Source organism: Acipenser ruthenus, chromosome 1 (genome assembly GCF_902713425.1).
Source record: "Acipenser ruthenus chromosome 1, fAciRut3.2 maternal haplotype, whole genome shotgun sequence".
NCBI classification, from domain to species: domain Eukaryota; kingdom Metazoa; phylum Chordata; class Actinopteri; order Acipenseriformes; family Acipenseridae; genus Acipenser; species Acipenser ruthenus.
This window is the reverse complement of record NC_081189.1, coordinates 86459106-86486437: the sequence shown is the minus strand read 5'-3', so window position 1 is coordinate 86486437 and position 27332 is coordinate 86459106. Positions and strand designations below refer to the sequence as shown.

The 27332-nt window shown below is 38.1% G+C and overlaps 1 protein-coding gene and 1 long non-coding RNA gene across 4 annotated transcripts in view; one reads left to right on the top strand and one right to left on the bottom strand.

Annotated features, from left to right (window-relative positions):
- Nucleotides 1-20328, top strand: part of LOC117421133 (guanylate cyclase soluble subunit beta-1-like) — a 32928-nt gene extending 12600 nt beyond the window's left edge. For 2 of the 3 annotated variants that reach the window (XM_059031545.1, XM_059031547.1), the window contains 8 exons: nucleotides 1678-1908; nucleotides 2589-2705; nucleotides 3717-3850; nucleotides 6455-6652; nucleotides 9773-10010; nucleotides 10853-10993; nucleotides 17821-17975; nucleotides 18949-20327. In XM_059031545.1, coding sequence (XP_058887528.1) covers nucleotides 1678-1908; nucleotides 2589-2705; nucleotides 3717-3850; nucleotides 6455-6652; nucleotides 9773-10010; nucleotides 10853-10993; nucleotides 17821-17975; nucleotides 18949-19081 — 1347 coding nt within the window. In that variant the 3' untranslated portion in view covers nucleotides 19082-20327. Of the gene's footprint in view, nucleotides 1-1677; nucleotides 1909-2588; nucleotides 2706-3716; nucleotides 3851-6454; nucleotides 6653-9772; nucleotides 10011-10852; nucleotides 10994-17820; nucleotides 17976-18948 lie in introns of all 3 variants that reach the window. The other variant, XM_034035104.3, reaches the window with a different exon arrangement.
- LOC131738118 (uncharacterized) lies at nucleotides 18167-27332 on the bottom strand. The gene is made up of 2 exons (XR_009329641.1): nucleotides 27277-27332; nucleotides 18167-18988 (listed from the first exon to the last, which is right to left on the bottom strand). It is a non-coding gene; the product is annotated as an uncharacterized LOC131738118 (long non-coding RNA).

Below are 27332 nucleotides of genomic sequence, written 5' to 3'. Positions count from 1 at the left end.
TTGGCAGGTTCCTTTAGAAGAAAGCTCAAAAGAAAAAACAACGTTTGCTATGCCGGAGGGTCTTTTTAAGTTTACAGTGCTTCCATTTGGCCTTCATGGCGCGCCAGCCACTTTTCAGCGGTTGATGAACAAAGTTCTTCGTCCACATCAGCAGTACGCTGCTGCATATATAGATGATGTGGTCATTTTTAGTAAGGATTGGAAATCCCATTTACACCAGGTGAACGCAGTATTACAGGCGTTGCGGGACGGTAAACTGACCGCAAATAAAAAGAAGTGTGTGTTCACCTTACAGGAAACTAAGTATTTGGGGTTTATACTAGGGAATGGAGAAATAAAACCCCAACATAGGAAGATACATGCAATTCAAGCTTGTAAGCAACCAGCAAATAAAAAACAGCTGAGGGCATTCCTGGGGTTAGTAGGTTATTACAGGCGATTCATAAAAGATTTTGGCTACTCGAGCAGTTCCCCTGACAGAGCTGACGAAAGGAACAAAGTCAAACAAAATTGTCTGGAACTCGGAAGCGGAAAGGGCTTTTAAAGATTTAAAAACAGCCATTTGTCAGGAGCCAGTGTTGATCAGCCCAGATTTCAATAAACCCTTCATTTTGCAGACTGATGCTTCCGTTGTAGGTTTAGGGGCTGTATTGTCACAAGAAAGGAATGGAGAGGAACACCCAGTCTTGTTTTTAAGCAGGAAGTTGTTACCAAGTGAAATCAAATACGCCACCGTAGAGAAGGAGTGTATGGCTATTAAGTGGGCAGTAGAGGCTCTACGCTATTACTTATGGGGTAGAAAATTTACCTTAGTAACAGACCATGCACCCCTAAAATGGCTTTACCGCAACAAAGACGGGAATGCAAGGGTGACCCGTTGGTTCTTGTCTTTGCAACCGTACTGTTTTGAGCTCAAGTACAGAAAGGGCAAAGAGCATATTAATGCAGATTTTTTTTCACGGTACCCACAAACAGAGGTTAGTTTGTTTGCACAACAGGGTGAGGTTAAACTGAGAGGTTGGTCAAGGTTATTTATACGAAACCATGTATGGATATTTGTTATAGAATGGTACTGATACCTGTAATAGGATGTTTGTATCCTTGCCAGAAAATGTTACTGTTTATTGACAAACTCCTGAAAATTGTGTGCCTGTGTGATAGTATTCTTCTCCAATGCTAAAGAACAGAGCTAGTCAATTTCAGATCTGCTGACCACAACATAAACAGATTATGTTTTTCTTTATTGCCTTGTTAACAATTTGTAATGAAAAAGAATAACCTAAATTGTAAATGAGCAAAATCACCTCCTTCCTTTTCTGTAGTGAATGTGAATCGATTTACATTTGAAAGTTTACCTTATCTCCATTGCATTGACTGGTTCAAGAGATATAATAAAATAATTACCTGCACTTAAGAACACTTAAGAACATAGTTGGAACAAATACCTGGTCCTGAACTAAAGTTTATGGCAGTGCCATAGGTATCCTTTATAATAATGTTGATTTTATTCAGACCCTGAAGGGCCTGAGTTTCCCATCTCTGCTTGATGGGAAAGAACACTGTGGCTTTAGCATGAGTAAAGCTGGTTCTTTGATTTAGAATTGAATGACTCAATAGAAGGATCATGTTTAATACCTAATCCTGGTGGATTGAGTATTATTTATTTTTCTGTTTAAGGTTATACAACAGAAGAGTGAGGAGTGTGATCATATTAAATTCCTTATTGAGGAGAAAGACTCAGAAGAGGAGGCGTTTTATGAAGACCTGGATGGGTTTGAGGAGAATGGTACACAGGAAACCAGAATCAGTCCGTATACTTTCTGCAAGGCGTTTCCCTTCCACATCATGTTTGACAGAAACCTTGAACTGACTCAGTGTGGCAATGCTATCTTCCGTGTGCTTCCACAGGTAGGGGTTCTGGCATATTTGAAATGTAACACTATTGGTAAAATGAAAAAGCTGTAATTGAATTTCCAAATATCTCTGAGATCTAGATTTTTCTTTGGTTCACATTGGTGTCCCTCAGTTGAAGTCTTGTAGTTTCTGTGAAGTATTTTGGAAAGTAAAGCCGTCTGTAGGCCTTGGAGTGCTAAGCACTCCAGGTTTTCATTTTAACCATCATACATCATATATTTTCATAATCAGACATGTAATGTACAGTATGATTTGTTGTATTGGAATGACAGCAGAAATTGTAAGATCCATACATACTGTATAGCTATTATTTGACTTATTATCCCTGACAGGTATATTGTGAAGGCGGTCTAACATGTCACACTTTTCATTTTTCCATAACTGCTTATCCAAGCTGGGCATTAAAATTGTTTATCATAAGTTATTGAGGGTATCAGATTATATATTGGTGTGTGTGTCAGTCTGTACATTTGTCATCTCTATGTGACACTTATACACATATACAGTGGATTTTGTGGAAAATGTAAACATGTTCCTGTCAGTAATCTTCAAATCTAACATTCAAATTGCTAGATCCTTTTAGCAGTAGTGATTACGATTTTACTTTATAGCAAGAGATGCCATCATCAGAAACCATTTATTTGGTCTAAATACATATTTCTCTTTTTTTTCAGCTCCAGCCTGGAGACTGCAACCTGGTTTCAGTTTTCTCACTGGTCCGCCCACACATCGACTTCAGTTTCCATGGAATCCTATCACACATCAACACTGTGTTCGTTCTGAGAAGCAAGGTAACCTCTTGATTTGTGGTAGGACATAAAGACATGGCATTTTACAGGATATGTAGGTTTTTGTTAAATATGTACAGGAAGGTATTAGGTAACCTAAAGGAATATAAACTTTGTTCTGTTGTGGTATATTAAAAAAAGCTGAATTCAAGTAAAACAACAAGGAATGTACAAATAGATTTTCTGCACAAAAAAGAGTACCAGTGATAATGTTGTTATACTCTACTAGCTCAGTCTAAAAGTCTCTACTGGCATACCAGCTGATAGAATTCAGCAGTCTTGGCGCTGGGTAATCAGAAATGCTGGATCTCAAGGCATGTAGTAAACTATAAAATAGTCCCTTCCCGTAGAATGTTGGGAGAATTGCCATAACGTCTTGTCCCTCTGATAAATTTGAAATGTTTTTGAAAATGTATAATAAAAGAATGTATTTGTATCTTTGCCATCCATGTATACAGTTTGAATGTGTTGTTCAGTGACACAAGCACTAATATGCTGTAGGTGGGTGCATGTACAAGTTGCTGCCTAATGTATGTGTCTCAGTTTCTCAAATTCCAAAGCACAGGGTGTGAGTCATGTAGAGTTCTACTGCATGGAGTTATGTTATTGAAAATATGAAAGTTGATATTACAGCCTTGGTTATCTACATTTTGCTTCCCAACTAGAAATACCACAGACTAGTTTCTGTATAGAAGTTTCACTATTGTGTTATCTTTTGGACAATAACTCTTTTAAATAAAACTTACAGCTGTTTCAGTATGAAAGAACAGGTTTACATAAAAAGAAAATTAATAAGTTTGTTGACTGTGCTAGATTTATCAACTTAAAATTAATCAAGTCATATCGTCCCTTTCATTTGGTACTGTATACAAATTTGTTGCATAAATTAATTGTTTCTTGTCTGAAGAGATCCATTTTACATAAAAATGTACTTTATATGGGTGCTTTGTCGGTCTGACTAAACGTATGAGTAAGTGTTATTACTAATTCATCACAGAATATGTTTCTTCCAAGGAGGGTTTGCTGAATGTAGAAAAGTCAGAGTGTGAAGATGAGTTGACTGGTGCTGAAATCAGCTGCTTGCGGCTCAAGGGCCAGATGATCTACCTGCCTGAAGCTGACAACATCCTCTTACTTTGTTCCCCCAGGTACGCTGCTCTTGAAGACCTGTGAGTGTGTTTGTGTGTCTGTATATAACTTGCATTCATACCAGTCTAAAGATGGTCTGATATGAGAAATACAAAAAGCTGGTTATTAATTTTACCCCTGCTGTTTAGAGAATGGACACAGTGTGATTTCCAGCTCTGAGAACAGCTTTATGAATTTCAGTGGGTTTTTAGTGCAGGTGATGTTGTTCCTCACTCCTCCTGGAGAACTGCTAGAAAACTTGTTCATTCCAGACCCTGTGGTGTGCTTCACAAGCAAGTTTTTTTTGTTCATTTTAAATAGGCTTTTTAGTGTTTGACTTTTGAACAGATTCCAGTCTTAACCTCAAAAAGCTTTATACCTTTCATAAACAATATCCTTTTGAGCTCAATGGTAGTCTATGTGGATTCAAACCAGAGTTAAAAAAGACAAAAAACACCTAAAGCCCACTGCAATGTTTTACACTATACAGTGCCTTGCATAAGTATTCACCCCCCTTGGACTTTTCCACATTTTGTAGTGTTACAACCTGGAATTAAAATGAATTTAATTGGGATTTTTACCATTTGATTTACACAACATACTTAACACTTTGAAGGTGCAAAATATTTTTTATTGTGACACGAAAGTTAATTAAACAAAAAAAATAAATAAACATGTGTTGGTTGCATAAGTATTCACCCCCCTGAGTCAATACTTGGTAGAAGCACCTTTGGCGGCAATTACAGCTGTGAGTCTTTTTGGGTAAGTCTCTACCAGCTTTGCACATCTGGATCCTGCAATTTTTGCCCATTCTTCTTGGCAAAATTGCTCAAGCTCTGTCAATTTGGATGGGGACTGTTGGTGAACAGCAATTTTCAAGTCTTGCCACAGATTCTCAATCAGATTGAGGTCTGGGATTTGACTGGGCCATTCTAAGACATTCAGGTTCTTGTTTTTAAACCACTCCAGTGTAGCTTTGGCTGTGTGTTTAGGGTCATTGTCCTGCTGGAAGGTGAACCTCCGCCCCAGTCCCAGGTCTCTTGCATACTGAAACAGGTTTCCTCTAGAATTTCCCTGTATTTGGCTCCATCCATCTTGTCCTCAATCCTGACCAGTTTCCCAGTCCCTGACGATGAAAAGCATCCCCATAACATGATGCTGCCACCACCATGCTTCACCGTGGGGATGGTGATCTCAGGGTGATGAGCAGTGTTGGCTTTGCGCCACACATAGCGTTTTGCGCTAAGGCCAAAAAGTTCAATTTTGGTCTCATCAGACCAGAGAACCTTTTTCCACATGTTTGCTGTATCTCCCACATGCCTTTTGGCAAAATCCAAACTGGATTTGATATGGGTTTTTTTCAGCAATGGCTTTCTTCTCGCCACTCTTCCATAAAGCCCAGCTTTGTGGAGCGTCCGGGTTATAGTTGTCCCATGGACGGTTTCTCCCATCTCAGCTGTGGATCTCTCCAGCTCCTTCAGAGTTACCATTGGCCCCTTGGTTGCTTCTCTGACTAATGCCCTCCTTACCTGGTCACTGAGTTTTGGTGGAGGGTCTTCTCTAGGCAGAGTCGCGGTTGTGCCATATTCTTTCCATTTTTTAATAATGGATTTAACGGTGCTCCGGGGGATGTTCAAAGTTTGGGATATTTTTTTATAACCCAACCCTGATTGGTGCTTCTCCAGAACTTTATCCCGGACTTGTTTTGATAGCTCCTTGGTCTTCATGATGCTGTTTGTTTAGATATGCTTTCTAACAAACTCTGGGGCCTTCCAGAAACAGGTGTATTTAATCTGAGATCATGTGACACTCAGATTGGACTCCATTCAACTAATTATGTGACTTCTGAAGGCAATTGGTTGCACCAGAGCTTATTTAGGGGTGTCACAGCAAAGGGGGTGAATACTTATGCAATCAAGACTTTTCAGTTTTTTATTTGTAAATCATTTTGAAAAATATGTAGATTTTTTTCCCCACTTCGACATTATGGACTATTTTGTGTAGATCAGTAACAAAAAATCTTAATTAAATCCATTTTAATTCCAGGTTGTAACACTACAAAATGTGGAAAAGTCCAAGGGGGTGAATACTTATGCAAGGCACTGTATAGGGTTGGATCATTTAATTAATTGATTCCTTTTTTTACAACATACAATCGACCAATATCACTTGTCGTCATAATCACAAACTGTGTCTTCCTCATTACATTGCTCAGTCAAACAGGTTAATTCAAGTTATTTAAGGCTATTTAAATACAAATAAGTTGACTAAAATCTATTGATCAGGTTTTAGATGCACGCTCCATACAAGCCTTTTTTAACAAACAGTGCCATAAGCTGGAAAATTCTTGTTCAAGGCTGTTCGAATTCCAGAAGAACATGTTCGCTCCAGCTCCCTTTTTCCTTTCTGCATGCATATTGCATGTGCAGAAGCAGGGATGCACAATTCCAGTCCTAAAGGTCCAGACTCCTCCTAGTCTTTGTTCCACTTATACCCTAAATTACTTTTAAACCAATTTAACCTTGAGGACCGGATTTGTGTAAAACACTGGTTTAAAAAAAATGGTGGCACTGCTAAAACAGAAATGGTAGTACTGCTAAAATGAAGGTGCTTTTTTATTATAGTGTGATGAATCTTGATGACCTGACTAGACGAGGACTGTATCTGAGTGACATCCCGTTACACGATGCCACACGCGATCTCGTCCTCTTAGGGGAGCAGTTCAGGGAAGAGTACAAGCTGACCCAGGAGCTCGAAATCCTGACTGATAGACTGCAGCACACTCTCAGAGCACTGGAGGATGAAAAGAAGAAGACAGACAGGTATTTAAATGAGTTGACCAAAACGGACATCCACAACATTTTAAACAACATCAAAAATGACACCAGATTAAAACCACAAATAATATATCTATTTAAATTACCCCCGGGGCATCAGTTACAGATTTATTTGTGAACAAATGGTGATACCTTGTGATAATTATTAGAGATTTTGACATTTCTGTGGTACTAAAATCTGTGCATTGTACGGGGCCTTTAAATTACAACACCAAGCAAAAAAACTGCTTTCATTCGCTTGAACATGCAGCCAAACCAATACAAACCACTCAAGTACAAACCCACTCAAGCACAATCCTATTTCACACACACACACACACACACCACTGTCCAGTGAATGTAGTCTTAAATTGTGCAGTATCTCATATAGAGGTTTTTATTCACAAAATGTCACCAATAATGCCACATTTTGACTCATTAGAAATTGAATGCTAAGCTTGCATTTTGAGTCTCTGTGTAATTATTTTGTTGTATATTTTAAATGAAAAAAAAACACCTCAACTACTTGCATTCTGATGTGGCAGAGAGCAGGCAGTGAATTCTGAAACATGACTGGAGACGTCTGTGCTGTAAGTTTAACACAGACTTCCAGGCAAAATTGAAAACTCAGATATCGTATAAGAGTTCCAAGATTTGGAATTCAGGGTAGAGCGATTCAAAACTGAATTATAATGAAGAAGTATCATAACAGGTACGACACACTTTCTTCAAGACGAAAGAATACACTGCAGCAAAGTAAAAGAAAATGTGTGTGCTGTGTACAATCGTGAATTTGTGTTTATAAGGGGTATTATATATTAACATATTATTATTCAGATGGAGACTGGGACCTAAATAAATTTGTTATGAATACATTTGTGTAATCTGAGTTCTTAATAATGAGACTTTACTGTACAAGGCAGATGTTAGATTGTGAAAACAATAGGACACTTTTTTTTTTTACAAACTGTTTTAAATAATGATTTTTAAGGATTGTTTTTCCATGTGTGTTTAGAAACATTCTCTTTGAATTGTAAAAACTGAGAACCTTTCCATAAATAGCTCAATAGTTTAAAAAAAAGGTAATGGTAACTGTAAACGTAATTATTTAAATAGACTAATGACCTCAACAAAACACTCATTAAAACAGTTGCTTAAGCTTTGTGAATAGGACCTAGAGATACAGGTACAGGTTTGTCATTTTTTTATATTGCTATGCTAGATATTGCTAATATACATGCTATATACAGGCTATATAAAATGATCCACTTAATATTCAAAGGTCTAAAACCTGCCATTTGAATGGTAATTCTGACACATTTAGAATGAAGCGACCAGAGAATACATTTTGTTTGCCTTGTCTTTGTGCCTGAATTGGAAAAGCTGTGTCATGCGGCTTGACTTTATTTTAACCTTTAAATCACTAATTGAAATACAACTCTCTGTGAAATGTGGCTAAACAGAAACAAAACCAAGACCATTTAGTTGCTCCTTTTATATTAGAAATACAAACTTAAAGTCTTGTTCAGCTTGAAATTAACCTTTTGTTGCTAAGTAACTGTGACTCACTCATATGAATTAACACCTGTATACACAGAAGTAAAAGAAACCAGGGGTGTACCGTCGGGGCCTTCAATTATTCTCTGCTGACCAAACAGCGGCAGCTAAACTGTCGACTGCAGTCAATTGACAGTTGCTTGCTGATGCTTCGAAATGTACTCCAAGGTATTCTCTGGTTTTTGTGAAGGCCCTGTGGTGTGATCAACCAATAGAAGATCTGCTTTTTCTCCACGGCAGTCCAATCATGAGTGAGCAGAGGCGGGACATAAACCGTTGAAGGTATTCCCTGTGTCGGTTGAAGGTCTTGAGTGAGTTTAACCAATGGGAGAGTCAAAGATCTGCCTTTGTTATGCAGATGTCCAATCATGAGTGAGCAGTGGTGGGACATAAACTGTTGAAGGTATTCCCTGTGTCTTGAGTGACTCTGGTACCCCAGTATATATGCCACTAGTCGAAACCTTAATTATGGGTTGACAGATAAAATAGATAATTTAATAGCGGCTCACTCCATTGGGTAAAAGGGCCCATTGAGAGCAATGGATCTCCACATAGTTGCAGCTAAAATGAATAAGGGCCTGATCCTGGCAGAATTCATGAGAAGGGAATTACATTAAACTAGCTAGTTAGCTGGTAAGCATCAACAGAGGATTTTGGAAATAAAGAAACATTGAGCCTTTCATGTTTACATTGCACTGCAGTGTCATTTTTTCTAGAAATGTGAGAGCTCAGCTGCACAACACTCAGAATATAACAAGTAAAGACAAGCATGCATGATTACAAACAGATATGTTTTGAATATAGTTATTGTAGTTATATGTAATAATGTATTAAAATATAAATAACTTGGCTTGCAGTCTAAATATATGAGGTACTGTTTCAAAATGCTTACTGGGGTTATATTTGATGTTTATGAATACCTAATACCCACTTTTTAGCTGACTTTAGTTGAACTCTGATTAAGTTTCATCTGCTTCACAGGACTGAGAAATGAGTCATGATGCTGCTTGTAACCATGCATAGGAACATAAAAGAGAGATGTTACTAAACTATTGAACATCAGTTTAGTAATTTATCAAAAACATTAGTGCCTAAATTAACCCTCAAGAATTTTTTTGTGCATATCCGGATTGGTACAATTTGTTAATTCACCATGGTTTTAATTATTTTTACAAGTAGAGCATATCATTACTGGAAGCAAGAGTTTTCTGCTACCCAAACCCACATTCTAGCAATGCTACTGTTCATAATACAAACGTCCACGAGTCACCTGCCATAACCACTCATCATTGAGGTTGAGGTTTTGAATGCCTTAGTGAATTTGTTCAGACTATCATTGCATTGAGCTTTTAAACCTGAGCATTAAATGAGCTGAAATGCCTCAGTAATTTCAATGTAATGAAAAAGCAATGGAGGATCATTATTATTTTTTTTTGTGTAGAATGTAGATATACTGGCAGTACCTTAATTATCTCTTTAAAAAAAGTCCCTTGACATTAAATGTACTTTTTTGTGTGTGCAGGTCATGAATATTCTGAACAAAGACTGATAGGCTTTTCTGTTTTCTAGGCTGCTGTATTCAGTTCTTCCACCTTCTGTGGCCAATGAGCTGAGACACAAACGTCCTGTTCCAGCAAAGCGATATGACAATGTGACAATCCTCTTCAGTGGCATTGTGGGATTCAACGCCTTCTGCAGCAAGCATGCCTCAGCAGAGGGAGCCATTACAATTGTCAACCTCTTAAATGACCTTTACACAAGGTTTGACATTCTGACAGATTCACGAAAGAATCCCTATGTTTACAAGGTAAGAGACGGACATCACCATAACGAGTCTCAGTTTCAAATATCAAAGACAGTTTATAAAAAAAGGACAGGTGTTACAGTTGCAGCAGAAAACATTGGTGTATTAGAAATGAACAGATAATGGATTTTATTATTTAGTGGCTTCGTGAATAATATTTATAAATAATGTGATAATGATTCGTGGTGACTAGATTAGAATTTCCCAACAAGATCAAAATGGAACCCCCATTTGACCTAATATCACTTTTTATTGTATACTGTACTATACCAGCGTGATTTCTTTTATTTTAAATCCTATTCTATATTTTTTTTTATAATTTTTCCCTCCTCAAAATCTCCTATTTTACAATGTGTACCAAATAAGCTCATATATAACCTATATCAATAATTTATTATATTATTATTGTTATTTATTTCTTAGCAGACGCCCCTATCCAGGGCGACTTACAATTGTTACAAGATATCACATTATTTTTACATACAATTACATTATTTTTTACACATTATTTTTACATACAATTACCCATTTATACATTTGGGTTTTTACTGGAGCAATCTAGGTAAAGCACCTTGCTCAAGGGTACAGCAGCAGTGTCCCCCACTTGGGATTGAACCCACGACCCTCCGGTCAAGAGTCCAGAGCCCTAACCACTACTCCACACTGCTGCCCTATATTGGTGTCCAGTACTCTAAGTCCACCCCTCACCCCACCCCACCCCCCTCCTGCCCCCTATAATTAGTTCAGAATCCAGTGCTAGACATGCAGTTAATTTTTCATTAAACCTATGCAGTTACTGTATGTCAGTAAGAAGGCTACCCTCAACTAATGAATCACTTTGACAGGTGGAGACTGTGGGGGACAAGTACATGACTGTGAGTGGTCTACCAGAGCCATGCACCCATCACGCTCAATCCATCTGCCACCTGGCCCTGGACATGATGGAGATAGCGGGGCAGGTTAAGGTTGACCGTGAGCCAGTACAGGTATGGAAAAGCCATGGATGAAAAGTGATTTTTGAAAAGGACATTAAACAACTCAAACTCAAACCCACCCACCAGTGTGAAGATCAGGGGGTGACCTTCATTCATGGTCTTCATCTGACTTGCTGGGCATCTGTCTAGTATTATTATTATTATTATTATTATTATTTATTTCTTAGCAGACCCCCTTATCCAGGGCGACTTACAATTGTTACAAGATATCACATTATACATTATTTCACATTATACAGATATTACATTATTTTTACATACAATTACCCATTTATACAGTTGGGTTTTTACTGGAGCAATCTAGGTAAAGTACCTTGCTCAAGGGTACAACAGCAGTGTCCTCCACTGGGGATTGAACCCACAACCCTCTGGTCAAGAGTCCAGAGCCCTAACCACTACTCCACACTGCTGAAGCTTGACAAGCTGACCTTCCTCTCTAATTACATGGGAGAGCAAAGGCCTATGCAAAGATTTCTGTGCTTTCCCAGCCAAGATCGGTAACTTGGTGAGGCTGCCCTGCACAAATGACATGTGACCCACTTGGGAGTTTATGTATGATAAAACCTACATAAAAAACAGCCAATCTAACTTTATCTGTCAAAATAAACATAAGGCTAAATAAATAGTTTGTGGTGTGTTAGGCTGGCATTAAGGTTTTGTAAATAGTTTCACAGACACACACACACACACACACACACACACACACACACACACTGTTTAATATTTTAAAAGGTAGTGCTGATGTTTACCTGTATTCCTATAAACAACTTGAAATTGTTACCGACATAGGCATTAATGTACCACCGTACTCGATGGGTCATCCATGGGTCTGTTTTAATGGTATGAATTAACTGTAGCCACATAGCATTCTGTTTATTATGATTTAATTTAGAGAACCATGTGCAGCATTGATTCTTTGCTCCAGGTCATTTCCGGTGTGAACGAAGGACCATTTTAATTTGAATGGTTGACTGCCACTGCCAGTAAGGATATGGGAGCATGTATTTGTTTCTTCATGGCTCGCTTGCCAGTAGCTTCAGATTAATGCCTTATTTTTTTGTGACCTGTTATGGACATTAGTTACTGTGTTTCAAGCCTAGCTTTGGCAAGTATATGAACAGCAGTAACTTCAATTCTTATTGAATGTTTTGTATATCTATTTGATGGCCCCACCACTTGTCTCAGCTTTGACGTCATTGATCTAAATTAATTTGTACTTATTGGTTTCAATGAGTAGGTGATGTGGGAGGTGCCAAGGATGTAAATAAGAAACAGGGGAGTTGTCAGGCATTCCTATATGTATTTCTGCAGTGGAAGTACAGGACAGAGTGGATTATTAAAGTCCTCATATTTCATTCTACAATTTATTTGGTTGTTTCAGTGTGAAAGTTATGATTTTTTTATTATTTTCATTGAATGTTAGTGTTGCATATCTGTTTCCTGACTTGTCTATTTTTTATTAAAAACTTGCCAGGTGTAGTACATGCTTTATTGTAATGGGAGGGGTGCATGGGTCCCTGTTTTTCAATTTTCCCATCTCATTTTGTTTTTGTTTATCTGTAAGTAGATCAATATGTCATTATCAGTATTTTGTGGTGAGGCTCCAGCCGTGGTGATGTTCTAAACATTCTCAATGGGAGGGAACGTGTTATTGACCAACCAGAGAGCAGCATCTCTGCCTGTCATTTTATATAGACCCACCAGTTTAGAATGCACTTGTGGATCTCTTGATCTGCCCCTCCTACTATGTACTGGACTTGCCTGACCTACGCACTACGTTACTGGATCCTCAGCTAATGCACTTCTTTGCACTACTGCGCTACTAATATGTCATTGTAGATATAACGTGTTGTAATCCTTACTTGTTGCACCCTAGTTCATATTGTATTTTATTAGTATTATTTGCATTTACTGTAAACTTTACAGTATTTAAATATTAATCTTGCATTGTAACCCTGTACTGCCCTGTAACACCCGTAAGTCACCTTGGATAAAGGTGTTTGCCAAATAATAATAATAATAATAATAATAATAAAAAAAATAATAATAATAATAATCCAAACAATACAATGTAAATAGCTGATTATAAAAGAGTTTATATATATATATATATATATATATATATATATATATATATATATATATATATATATATACCTGCTTGCAAATTCATATGAAATTACATACACAAGGTTGGACAGAAAATATGAGACGTGTTTGCAATTACTGTGAACGCTGTTCTGATAGCAGGAAGGTTTACAAGCCAATCTATAAAGAAAGAAATCTGTGAATCTTCTTCCATGTGATCAAGTTTATAAACTAAAGTTAGGGAGGAAGGATGGCCCCTACACATTTCATCATCTCAATGTAACCTATCAAAATCATTTAAATACCAATGTAACACCCCTCTCTTGCATTTGATTAAATTCGCATTCGCTCTTCCTCATGGAAGGCATCCTTGACTGCTCTTCGGGTGGTGGTGTGTGTGCTCTGTCACCGGAGCGGCACTGTCTTTCTCCACTTCATTCTCTGCCACTCTCTGGCTTTCTCTCGCCCTCAGCTGCACTCTGCCATGGTCCTAACTCCATCGTTCTCAGCGCTTCTCTCTCTGCTGCTGCAGCTTTGTTTTTGGATCAGTATTCAGTTTTCTCTCTGCAGTCGCGGCAAAAGCATCCAAGTTGGAGTCGCTCCCGCAACGACGTCACCTCAAATCGCGTACTCAGGCAACTAGACGCCATACAGCCTCCCCAGCTGTTCGTCGGCGTGGACCCAGCCATCTTGTAGTACGCAATCCCCCATTCGGAATCCTCCAGCCGTAACAGGACACTTGAGTCATTTAAATACCACCACCACCACTGCAAATACTACTGCTACTAAATATTACAAAATTAATCCCCTATTTTGTGAATTCCATTAATGAACTGAGCAATTTTAGTGTTTAAAGGGTACATAAGGACCTTTTTTTATTGCATTGTGTTACATGTTCCCATGTGTTACTATGTTACGTAAACACTAACTGTTTACGTAAGGTCTGTGTATTGTTTTTTTAAAAAAAAAATTAAATTTTTTTAAAACTTTTAAATTGCATTCCGTCTCAAGATGGCTTCCCATGAACCCGCATGGACCTCTCAGAACTACATTTCCCATCATCCTCCTGCTCACATATGTAACTGAGATGGTTTTACCAAAATCATCGACCCCTGTTCAGCCAGGCATCCTATCTTCCCTACTTGTGTCTCAGGCGTCCAGCAAACTCATCCATCCTCTGCGGGCATCCTGCTGGCGCCCAGAAAAGGTGTTCAGCAGGCCCCTGCAGATCTCATCCCCGGGCCTCCACTCCCAGCCAGTCACAGTCGGCCTCTCATCTACCAGGTGTCCTACCTCCAAGTAATTCAGGCGTTCAGTTACACACTATCCAAATGTCCACAATAAGACCTTTAGCTAGCCATCTGGAGGAAGGGTGGTCCCTGCAGCCATGGATTCCCAGAGGTTTAATTTCCCTTACTTACCTGTTTATGTTTTTTTTTGTTTTTCCTCTCCTGAGTGCTAATGGACTATGCTGGCACCAAATTGAGCGAGAATAGGTGGGCTGAACAGCCTTTTCTGGTTCTTGAAATCCTTGTGGTCATTATCCACCTGCGGGTGTCCAGCATGTCTCCACAGTTCAGCCTTCCACTGGTGTTCTGGTTTTACTCTCAGCTTTGCTGTTTCTCTGAAACTCCTTTTAGGACAATGGAATGGAATTACATTTTTTATGATGACAGTCGTCTTCTACCTGAAGATTTACAGCTTTTACCAATGATTTTTCTTCTTATGGCTTCGGAGGGCAGTTCAAGGGAAAATGGTTAGCAGCTTCTTAAATAAATATATTTATTTAAGAACGGCCCTCCACGTTGTACGAAATGTATCCAGTTGCTGTAGCCATATTCCTTTGGAGGTCTTCCTGGGCTAAAAAGTAAATTCCCTTTCAAGTATGAAATATAACCATTACCGCATCTAACGATCTGCAACGTGGTGCTTTGCACATGTACATTGAGAGCAGCTGCTAGGCTGCGTAGGACCAAGATACGTGTTTCGGGTGTTGATTGCTTGCAATCTCATCCACAGCATCTTGATGCCGGCTTGGTGACTGCTTTTAGCATTATAAAGCAGGCTTCCCTCAGTTTCGTATGTGTACTGACAGTGGTGGGCATCCCTGTACACTGCTGCCCGCGGTGACTGTGAACTACCGGAACAGTACCGAGGTCACCAACCCGCTCCATTCCTGACCGTACTGACCTGGTGCTAAAGTCACCAAACCGGTACAGAACCGACCCTTCCTTCTTGCTTACTTCTTGCATCATGCCTGGGTTTTATCCCTGCGAGACATGCACAGCAATTCTGCCTGTTGAGGACAAGCACTTCAGATGCACTTCCTGCCTGGGGCCAGAACATGCCAAGGAGGCACTGGTGAACTGCAGTTTCGTCCATGATTGCAGCAGGCTTGAAGGAAAAATGACGTGGAGGTCTGTGAGCGCAGTACTTTTATGCCCTCGGGGGGGGGGGGGGGGGGGCTCACAGGCTGTGCGAGCAGCTTTGATATATCTTATTCAGGTTTCGGGGCCTTTGGGGGGTAAATACCCATACAGTAATGGTTACATTTCTATTTCGGGGAACCAGTGTTATGATAATAACGAAATGTTCTCATCCATTCAGATAATTTATTAACAGTCGAAATCATAAACAAAGGTTGTTCTTCCTCATATTATGAACATTTTCAGAAGGATCACTTTGCCACCAATTTATATTACGTAGATTGCTGATGCTCTTTCTCGTTTTCAATTTCAGAAATTCAGACTCTTTGCTCCAGAAGTGGATCTGCATCCATTGCCGGTTCCTTCTTTATCAGACCTGACATTCCTGTAAACTATAATCTCTATCCTCTTATTCTACAAGCACAGGAAATAACCCTTCTTAGGATCTTGCCTCGGACCCTTCAAACATACTGGTCAGCTTGGAATTGTTTTAAAAACCTTTTATTCAACTTCAATATTTCCTTTTACTGTTACAGTGGCGTCCTCTTTCTTAACCTGCCTTAAAAAAAATAACAATTACAATAATGCCTCTTCCATTAAAGTGGTCATATCAGGCATTCAGTTTTTTCACAAATTGATTTACAGTTCGTCAAGCCCTGTTCTTGGTAAGTATTCACACCTCAGCCCATGTTTGCCCATCACAATAGGTTACCAGTCTAGCGTTTTAGACAAGACTCTGGAAGCTTCATTTCTGTTGGACTTGGGTTCGGAATTTACTGCTTCCTCTTGCCATTTCAACCCTCTCCTTAATTTATGACCTCTCTTCTCTTAAATGATACTTTCCATTTGAAGAGCAAAACTGACCAAGAAAGTAAAGGCTCCTTGATTGTATTACTTCAGATTAAATTCATATGATGAATCTCCTCCTTCTTTTCAACAACCTCAGCTATCGCAGGGAGCTCCCAGTTCAGATTGCCTGTTTCTAAATGAAAACCGAACAATTGCCACCCGTCATTGGTTTATCAATCGCCTCCGCCAGATTCTGTTCAAGTCTGGGTTTCCAGCAGAAACATATTCAGGTCAGTCTTTTCTTTGGACACTCTGTCCACCTCATCAAACGACTTGGTCACTGGTCATCCAAAGTGTACCAGTCACATATCAGAACTAACACCAATGACCTTAAAATGCTTTTGCTCTGCTCAGTAATTAAATTCTACTTTGCGACATGGGGACCCGCTTGGATCTACTAGGGGTCTCCTGCCTTGTCCATGCGGCCAGGTGGTGGACCTTCAAACCAAGCAGGTGTGATGCCAAATTGTTTCTTCCATACATTGCATTATTATCAATAAAACATTCTCTTAAACTCAAATGTGTTGTGGGGTTTGTCCTGAACTACTGCACACATGGTTAATTCCATTCTTAAGTAACTGAGTCAAGTCTTTTGCAAGACTGTATTTTCCAAATAGCTAGCTTGATTTCTAAAAAAATATTTTACTAAGCACAACATGTGGTGGATTGATTGATTGATTGATTATTCGATTCCCTTAAGGTACAGGCAAACCTTTGACTTTAACAAAAGCAGACAGCCTGAATCTCCTGGGAATGCCGGAGATTACTGAATCAAAAGGACCCTTGCTTACTTCCTGCAGAGTACTGTACAAGAAACCTCTTGGAAATTCATGTACATTAGCCACCCTGAGAGTTTTGGAAATCAATTTTAAGTTTATGAAAACGTTGAACAAAAGTAGGCCTTGATTGCAGTACACATGATGAATATTGGGTAAGAAGGACTAATTAACCGTTTCTTTAGAATTAAAACAAAATAGCTTTAATTACAGTACATTCAAATTATTGGCTCATTAGTCTGTGTCGCAAAGAGAATAGAAATCATTTTGTCCTCAGCATAGATTTTGTACTTGGTCTCAGACATCTTTTACTTTGAAAGAAGCTGTTTAGCCCTACTGCAATGGACTGTGACCAGTTAGCTAACTGCCGTCTTCTTTTTATTCAGCAAGCGCTTTTAATAAGGCTATTAACCCTTATACAGTAGGACTAAATGTCTGATGTCTTTTGAAATTTAAATCTAATACCGTGACAACTACCAGCCAACAAAAATTATACAGGCTTTAGCTACATTAAAAAAAAAACTACTAAGGACTATATGCTATGTGCGCAGTGGCTAATAAACTGACAGTACAGCTTAGACAAACAGGCAAGAAACTTGTCTTGACTTATGTGTGTTTATGCAATAATTCTTCTTTAAGTTTAATATTATTAATACAGGCTATATATTTTCTTTTTTAGATCACTATCGGTATACACACTGGAGAAGTGGTTACTGGTGTGATTGGGCAAAGGATGCCTCGTTACTGTCTGTTTGGAAATACTGTCAACCTCACAAGCAGAACAGAAACCACGGGAGAAAAAGGGAAGATCAATGTTTCAGAATATACTTACAGGTGAGAGAGTAGAATTTATTTATTTATCATTATGTTTATATGCATTAAGTGTTAAGTTGTGTGATAAGCAAGCCTGCTGAAATATACACATTTAAAATACCGGAAAAATCTTACTGTTGACCATGATGTTGATCTCTAACCTATTCTAGATAGTGTGACTTATTGGTTTGTAGAGGATAAAGGCCAAACAGTTTGAGAATGTTTTTCTTTTTAGTTCACAGCTGTATTCTATGCATCTCAACTAAAAACAATTGACATTTGGCAGCCATATTAGCTTTAAGTTTCTGCTGCATATTCAGAATATCAGAAAGCAGTTGTATGCATGCATCCCAATGAATTGCTAGCTGAGGTTGAATTGGAGCAGCGTCTGCACCTCCAGCTATGGCCAAACATTTTGCATCACCCTATAGAATTAATTCGAATGAAACCTGCTGAGTAATGTTACGTTAATATACTGAATTGCATACCGCTTTGTAGTTTTCCATATACTTAACGAAAAACTGACAAAAACTGAAAAATGTGACATTTCAAAATCTAACATGAAATACTGTACTACTAGTATGGCTTCCGGTAGACTTTTGCAGTATCATTTTGGAGTTTCTTTGATTACATGATGTTAAATAAAAAAAATCTAAATTATGTTCACATAGTTTTTTTATTTTTCATTTTATTAATTATGTCTCCAACCTACAATTCTACATGATGCAAATGTTTTGGCCATAGCTGTACAATGTTTAAACACATTTTTTTTAAACTCACAAATACAGTTTGATCTTCATGTGTTACACTGACACGGAACCAATGTAGGTCATTTTCAAGTTTACTGTACATCCATTACGAACCCAGAGACAGTTCTACATTTTTAGATTGTCCCTTGAACATCAAACTTGAGTTTGATAGTAGTTCTCTTCAGGTTATGAATTGATTGCTCCTTTTCTCTGTCTTGTAGTAATACTGACGTGCTCTGTTCCAGGTGTTTGTTGTCAGCAGAGAATACAGACCCCCAGTTCCATCTGGAATACAAAGGGCCAGTGGCAATGAAGGGCAAAAAGGAACCAATGAAAGTCTGGTTTTTATCCAGAAAGCGCCCAGAAACAGAAGTGTGACTCAGTGAGCACTACGTGTCACTTTAAGCAGGGCCGTAAAAGCAAGTAAATTACAGTTTAGAAAATTCCACAGCCAAATTATTTGTAAATCTATTTAATGAAACGTACAGAATATACGAGGAAGAGTATGTGTAGGGTCAGGTGAGGTAAAGTAGGAAAGTTTAGTTCAAATCCTATTATGTTCATATGAAGGAAATTGGGTAAATTAAAGGACATGCTGAATTGAGGACTAAGGGAACATTGCCAATAACCTTTTCTGCATATGCCACTAGCACACTTGTTCTGTGTTGTTCTAAAACATAATTAAATTTCCTGATAATACATGAAAACTATGAACATGTGCCATGTTTAAGATTTTACAATAGATTTATTATTTTTCTTGTTACAGTTACTAGTTACAATGAGGTACAACTAACCTATTTATTTCATTTTGCCAAAACAAATGTTCCATTAGTATAGCTGCACTTTTGATAATCACTGTCATAACTTTATGTAGAGTTGTATTTACTGTTTATGTTTTGTGTATGCTGAGAAAACATCAAAGGATGCAAAGTAATCAGAAATATGTAAACACTGCACACCAGCTTTTACTTTGTATCTTTTACACATTTATTTTAGTCAACATGATGAAGGGGCCTATTTTAATAATCTAAATTGCAACAGTTTTGATTATGCCTGCTGTCATCAAATAGCATGATGTTTTGAAAGGGTTCTCCTGTAAAAATGTATATTTGTTATGAATTTTTGAAGGATGTAGTCCATATATTTAAAAAAAAAACACATTTTACATAAATACTTAGGCCTGGATTTATTCAAATTTATGGCAGTACATAGCCATTCTAAGTTTTGCTGTTGCTCTTTTACTTCAGGCCTCATTTTGCAATGTCGGCTTTTGCCGCCAAGAGAGATATTCTGTACCACTGTTGTTTAGATCATAAAAATAAACCACAACATTCATGCTGTATGTGCCAAGTACTTTACAGTATGTAATGTGAAGTAGATTTCTGATGCCATTTAATTATGTTTGAAACTCTTGTTTTTAACTGGTACTTTTATTGTCTGAATTCTGTGATGCCGCGAGACGCTTTGTGCGTTTGAGCTGTGTAATGGTGTAACCTTATGTAAATTTAACACAAACGTCTGTTGCCAAAATGAATCTGTAAAATTACTTTATTTATAATTGTTAACTTTACTTGCAGTTGTTTGTATATTTAACAGAGAATCTAAATTACCACACAGAAATAAATTGAAAGAAAAAAGAAGGCATGATATTGCAGTATTTATTGCAGCTGAGCTCCACATCTCAATCAATCTACTTGTTAAAATTCAACATGGACATGTGTCCATAATTACTCCTAAAAACCATCATGAAGTGGTTATTTGAACAAGCATATGACCCATTTCTCCTATGAAACTTTTCCAATAGACAGACAGCCCCATTATTTTTGAATGTATTTTGTTTTTGATTATGATATTCAAGTGATAAGTTTAAAGTAACTGAATATTATGAAGTACAATGATTGGTTAATAATATACAGTATCAGCATTACATCATTCAAACATCTATTACACAAATATGTACACATTAATTAAAATACATATATTGTATTCCTTCGATTTTAAGACACACTTTTTAAAACACATTTTTCTTCTCAAAATTAGCCTACATCTTAAATTCGAGTATAGTGATGCCTTCAAATCACCAACAAGAGACGTGACTGCCCGAGTACACAAATGGCAACGTGACTGACTGCCGAGAAAAGACGAACAAAAACGTCACTGCATGATCTTGAATCATCCATGACATACAGGCAGCCATTTTTAAAGAAGTGTCTTTATCTTCCGAGGTATGAAACAGGCCCGGTTTTTGGGATGGAACCGCATAACAGTCTCGCGTTTTGATTGGTCCATGTCTGTCACATGAATATGTCGTCACACGAGTGGAAAAGCGTGCAGGCATTTTTAACATTGTGATCAGATAGAGAGCGTGATCTGCTTTCCACAACCTTACCATTAAAATATAATGTGGTATTACACTGTACTAATATTACAAACTATGAGGAATTACTTTATATAAATTATCATGTTATGCACGAATGTAAGAATTGGCTTTCTGTGGTGGTGTACTTTTTTCTTTCAAGTAGCATATATCTATAATCGTTTTTGCGATATATTTTAATATAAAACATATACGCTATTGCAGTTTTGTTACAGGATACATTAGTTTATCTCTAATGTAATCACAGTTTTACATTAGACTGCCCCTGTTTTCATTTACGTCCCAAATTCTGGGCCGCTTTGCTTTTCAGATAATGTCCCAAATTCTGGGCCGCTTTGGTTTTTAGATAACGTCCCAAATTCTGGGCCGCTTTGGTTTTTAGATAACGTCCCAAATTCTGGGCCGCTTTGGTTTTTAGATAACGTCCCAAATTCTGGGCAGCCTTGGTTTTTAGATAACATCCGAAATTCTGGGCCGCTTTGCATTTCCGAATTCAGCCCAGTTTTGGGGAATCAGCTGACAGCCGAGTTTCTAAGTCATGCATGCACAGTTTACCATAAACTGGATCGTGAATTCATTTGAGAGTAACCCTTAGTACATTAATCAAAGTTCATGTATTTTTTACTCTCCCCAGAAATATATATATATTTTTTTTTAATGAAAAAAACAAAAATGTAAATGTTAAAAAATGTATTTCTTATTACATGAAGAAACTATTGCACTGAAATAGATACATGAAAATGAATTTAAGCAGTCGTTTTCCTTTATTAAAGGCTAATATTAAAACACATTTTTGGAAAGGAACATGGTATTCCGAAAAAAGGACATCTCGTTTTCTTATGTAACGTCCATCAATATATTGTAGTGTTTCAGGTTCTTTTTGGACAGAAATGAGACTGCAACTGTGAGTAGATGAAGGCCGTTTATTTTGACAATAATTAAATAATCACAAAATAAAATCATAAAGTGAGGGAAAGGAGACTGGGAATTGAAAGTGAAAATAAATGATTGTAGTAATTTTTCTTTTACCCTACCCTTCCCAGTCTTTTCCCCGCCCCTCTTGTGCGCAAAACCTGAACTCCAATTCCCCTCCACACACGTGTACCACCATGCAATCCTGGCACGCACACACCACCATGCAACCCCTGCACGCATACACCCACCATGCAACCCCTGCACGCATACACCCACCATGCAACCCCTGCACGCACACACCACCATGCAACCCCTGCACGCACACACCACCATGCAACCCCTGCACGCATATACCCACCTTAGCAATTCTTTGCAAAATATATTTTCGGGTATTCAGCCCCATTCATGTCTATGGCAGTGTTATAAAACACATTTTCAGGCATATCTCTCGAACCCGAGCACGCAGAACCACCATTCAAAGTGATATAGACTCAGGGGAGCACCCCAAACCACCCCCTAAAAAGGTGTGGTGGTTCACCCAAAAACTCATGTCATGACGAAAAAATTCACTTTGCCAAGCCGTCCTGGCATTTGAACCATGAAAATGGTGACTCCTTGTGCGGGGCCCCATGGGGCCCCAACACAAAAACAAATCAAGTTCCTAACCCCCACAGAACCCGAGATACGCCCTGTCAAAAATGTCCAAAAACTACCCTTTTCGGGGTCATATCTCCATGACCCCAGGGCCTAGAACCCGGGTTGAACTTCCTAGGGTCATGTCTGGGGGCCCTGTTTCACAGGGAGCAACCCGTTTTCAAACGCTACATTTTCAACAAATTTTCACATTTTCAGCATGATGGCATGTCAAGGTTGCATTTCCAATAGCTTTTGAGCTCCAGGTTGGCAAAAAAAGTCTAAACTGGTGTCCTTTCTAGCTGGGGACACGTCACTTGGAGGGATCGACAGGGGCCCCGAGGTGGACCTCCATACCGATTTTCAAGTCTTGGGGACCCCCGGAACCCGAGATACAGCACCCTGAAAAATGTCTATGGGAAATCCCATTATAAAACCCCTTTGGGGCAACGCCCACCATCTGGCGGTGGGGTGGCGTTTGAACCCGTGGCCGATGTCTTTCTTTAGCTAAGACTCTTGTGCACGCAAAGAATGTCCTTCTGAGTTTGTTGGCCCAGGGGTCGTGGAGATACGGGTACGATAAGAGACCACCCCCTTCCCTATGGCAAATCCCATTATAAAAACACCATCGGGGTAAGGCTCAGCTAATGGCGGTCGTGGGTCTTACGAACTCGAAGGAACCCATTTTCTTTAGCTAAGATTGTTGTGCATCTAAAAAGAGTACAGAAGCACCAATTTAAGTCCATTCCAAGTGTTTTGTGATCACAGTATCAGCCTGAGTGTATTGGAGCACAGTTTTGCACCAAAAGCGAGGGGAGGCGAAAAAAAGCACTATATACCCTATTCTTTAAGATATCACTTTGCACTGCAAATTTGAGGAACGCAACCACTTAGCAACTTGCAAATTGGTACTGCAATTTAAAGGCCTGTAGTGTCAGACTGGTAGTGCCTAACTGATTCAAGTGTTTTTGGAATGATTCTTGCAAAGACTGATTTATAAGAAAAAAGAGAGATTGACAAACAGCATTTTGCTTTATATGCAGAAACGGGCAACTACAAGAGGGTGTCAAACAAGCTGTGAATGTCCCAGGAGGCTACAGAGTACCTCTGAGTATGAATCCAGATGCTCGCAGTACCTGTTCTTAGATGTCCGAAACCACTGTATCGCTGTATAACTGTATACCCTATAAATATCACTTTTTATTGTGTATTTGAGGAACACAACCAATTACAAACTTCATTTGAATTGCTGTGCTATCAGAATATCAGTGTATAACTTTGCTGGGTATTGCAGTGTATGCTGGGTATCAAAAGGCCTTCAAACTTTTACAAAAGGCCGTCAAAGTTACAAAAAAATAGGTGTGCTCTTAACCCAATACTTGTCTTTTTAATTCTGTGCATCCAAATACTTGTAGTTAAAAGTTTTAAGAATTAAGCTTACTGTTTGTTGTTCTGTCCTAAACCAGCAGTTTGTCACCCAGATTTATTAAATAAACGGGGGGGGGGGGTTATCAGATTATTCTCCATTTTATTGTAACTGAAGGGGTACTCGAGCTGAAACCTCCAGATAGAAGGGCTACAGTTTCAAAAAAAGGTTGAAAACCCCTGACCTACAGTATAAATGATCAGGAATAGATAAGGGAAATGCTGACTAATACAATACAATAGGATTTATTTGAAGTTGTTGAAGGGCACTGGTCTCTTAAACCCAGAAGTTCTGATAAACTCCTATGCCTCACTATATATTGATGGACATTACATAAGCAAATGAGATGACCTTTTTTTTTTTTTTTTGGTATACTATGTTCCTAAATGTTTTCTGAGGAGAGTAAAAAATACATTAACTTTGATTCATGTACTCTTAAATGAATTAACGGTCCAGTTTATGGTAAACTGTGCATGCATGACTTAGAAACTCGGCTGTCAGCTAAGCAGAATATCTCGAAAACTGGCCTGAATTCGAAAATGCAGAATTCGGAACGTTATCTGAAAACCGGAGCAGCCCAGAAATTGGGATGTTATCAAAGCGGCCCAGAATTTGGGACGTTATCTAAAAACCAAAGCGGCCCAGAATTTGGGACGTTATCTAAAAACCAAAGCGGCCCAGAATTTGGGACGTTATCTAAAAACCAAAGCGGCCCAGAATTTGGGACGTTATCTAAAAACCAAAGCGGCCCAGAATTTGGGACGTTATCTGCAAACCAAATCGGCCCAGAATTTGGGACATTATCTGAAAAGTAAAGCGGCCCAGAATTTGCGACGTAAATGAAAACAGGGGCAGTCTAATGTAAAACTGTGATTACATTAGAGATAAACTAATGTATCCTGTAACAAAACTGCAATAGCGTATATGTTTTATATTAAAATATATCGCAAACACGATTATAGATATATGCTACTTGAAAGAAAAAAGTACACCACCACAGAAAGCCAATTCTTACATTCGTGCATAACATGATAATTTATATAAAGTAATTCCTCATAGTTTGTAATATCAGTACAGTGTAATACCACATTATATTTTAATGGTAAGGTTGTGTAAAGCAGATCACTCTCTCTATCTGATCACAATGTTAAAAATGCCTGCACGCTTTTCCACTCGTGTGACGACGTATTCATGTGACAGACATGGACCAATCAAAACGCGAGACTGTTATGCGGTTCCATCCCAAAAACCGGGCCTGTGTCATACCTCTATCTTCCTGAGGAATTCGAAGAGAAGCTTTTACAATTTCAGCGTTTTGTTATTCGGCCCCGTTTAACAAACTTCCAGCTTGTACAGATCGGAAATACTGATCAGACCCTGGTATTTTTTTACACGTCCAGTAATACCACAGTTCACCAAAAGGGAGAAAAACAGGCGTGAGTAATTACGACTGGAAATGAGAAGCAACATTTAACTGTAATGCTCTGTGTGGCAACAGATGGCCGCAAACTGCCTCCATACGTCATTTTCTTATATGTGTATTCAAGGTTGTATCTTTGTAAATGCATCTTTATTTGATGTTTTATTTATTCCTCAAATTGAGGGTAGGAAATGTTGAGCTGCGTCTTAAATTTGAAGGAATACAGTATATATACGTTGTTTAGTTTCATTACAAATCAACTAATGGTTTGTCAAAATTCCAGTACATCTTGTGTAGAAATCCTGTGCATAGAACATGTATTTCTAGACTTAGGTTTAATAGTAGTTCAGTTTGTGATTAATAATATGTTACACCATGTGTAGGGTGTCTCTTACGATAACCAGAATTATTTTGCACAGTTTGAGTAACTCAACCTTGCTTTAGGGTCCTCTTACATGAGATGTTGGGTAGGATTTTCAAAAAACAGTGTTATTGTATCGAACTTGTGGTATTATAACGATAGCTTTAGTAGCAAGTGATTTTCAAACTAAATATGTTAATCCGTTATGCTTTCAAATTGAGTCGATGGGATTGTTAATGTCTGCATTTCTCGTTAAAAAGATTAATTGTCGCAGGTCACGTACATCACTTCCTGTCTCAATGACTAAATAAGGGGAACTTGTTAATCAAAATGCATGTTAACGAGCATAATTCGCTGTTATGGAAACTACTAGCATCCAGCGAGATGGCACTCCCACCAGCGAGCAGCAGCCAAATGGAAATTAAATTTTAAAAAAAAATGGGAATATCTATTTTGTAAACTTCATTTAAAATTGTGCATTTTGTCATGCAGAATGTACATTTATTTAGATAACTTCACATACACAATACTGATTTACAATTACAATTAGTGTGCTGGTATAGTTGTTTATAATTAATTGTTCGGTGTATCTTCTAATCATGCATTTTCTCTGGTACTGTTTGCTCGCCTCAGCGATAAATAAACTCAACATGAATAGAAGTAGCCACCGAACACTTACAGTATTATAAGATGTTATAATATGTGCATACAGACATGTGAAGGGGGGACAAAATTACAAATACGTTAGGCAAAATCCATGTCAATGACCTCGATCACATTAGCTATTCCATTGATGTCCGTGGCGATATTTTTTGAAAGCAAGCCCCATATTGCACTTTTTAACTGTTTGACTAAATGTTTAAGTTACGGGTCTGCGGATGGCCTGACTCGTTAGATTACTGTGAAATAAGGAGACTGTTATGCCTTTTCTTCCTTAGCCGGATTCTTTACTAATCACAAAATAGCATATTTGCAAAAATACATTTCTTAATACCATCAGATTCCATTTCTTTTACAGAAAATAACCATTATATTTTCATACTAGTTACATTTATTTTGCTCCTCAGAAAACAATATGCTGCTGCCATCTTGTCTTGTTTCATAGCAATTCGCGTCTCTATTTTAATACAAACCAAATAACTTAATTTCACATAAAATGAATTTGTATCGTCTGTATGTAAGATTTCAACAAATATATCTATAAGATTAAGGCATTTTACCAATAATATCCGTTTGATACTTTCACTTTTTACATTAGAACCTCGTTCTTTGTGACACACTTGGTAAAATGTACTATTCATCAAATACTTTCTTTACTTTCTTTTTATGAATAACCAAACCAACAATAATAACAATAGTCACTGTAATGTCAAGTGCAATTTACCATTATTCCATTATTACTATTTTAGCTACGATTTGATTTATATAACCCAAAACTAACCTGTGAAATAAAGAAACCAAGACAGCTATGCTTTCTCTTCCTTATCCGGATTCTTT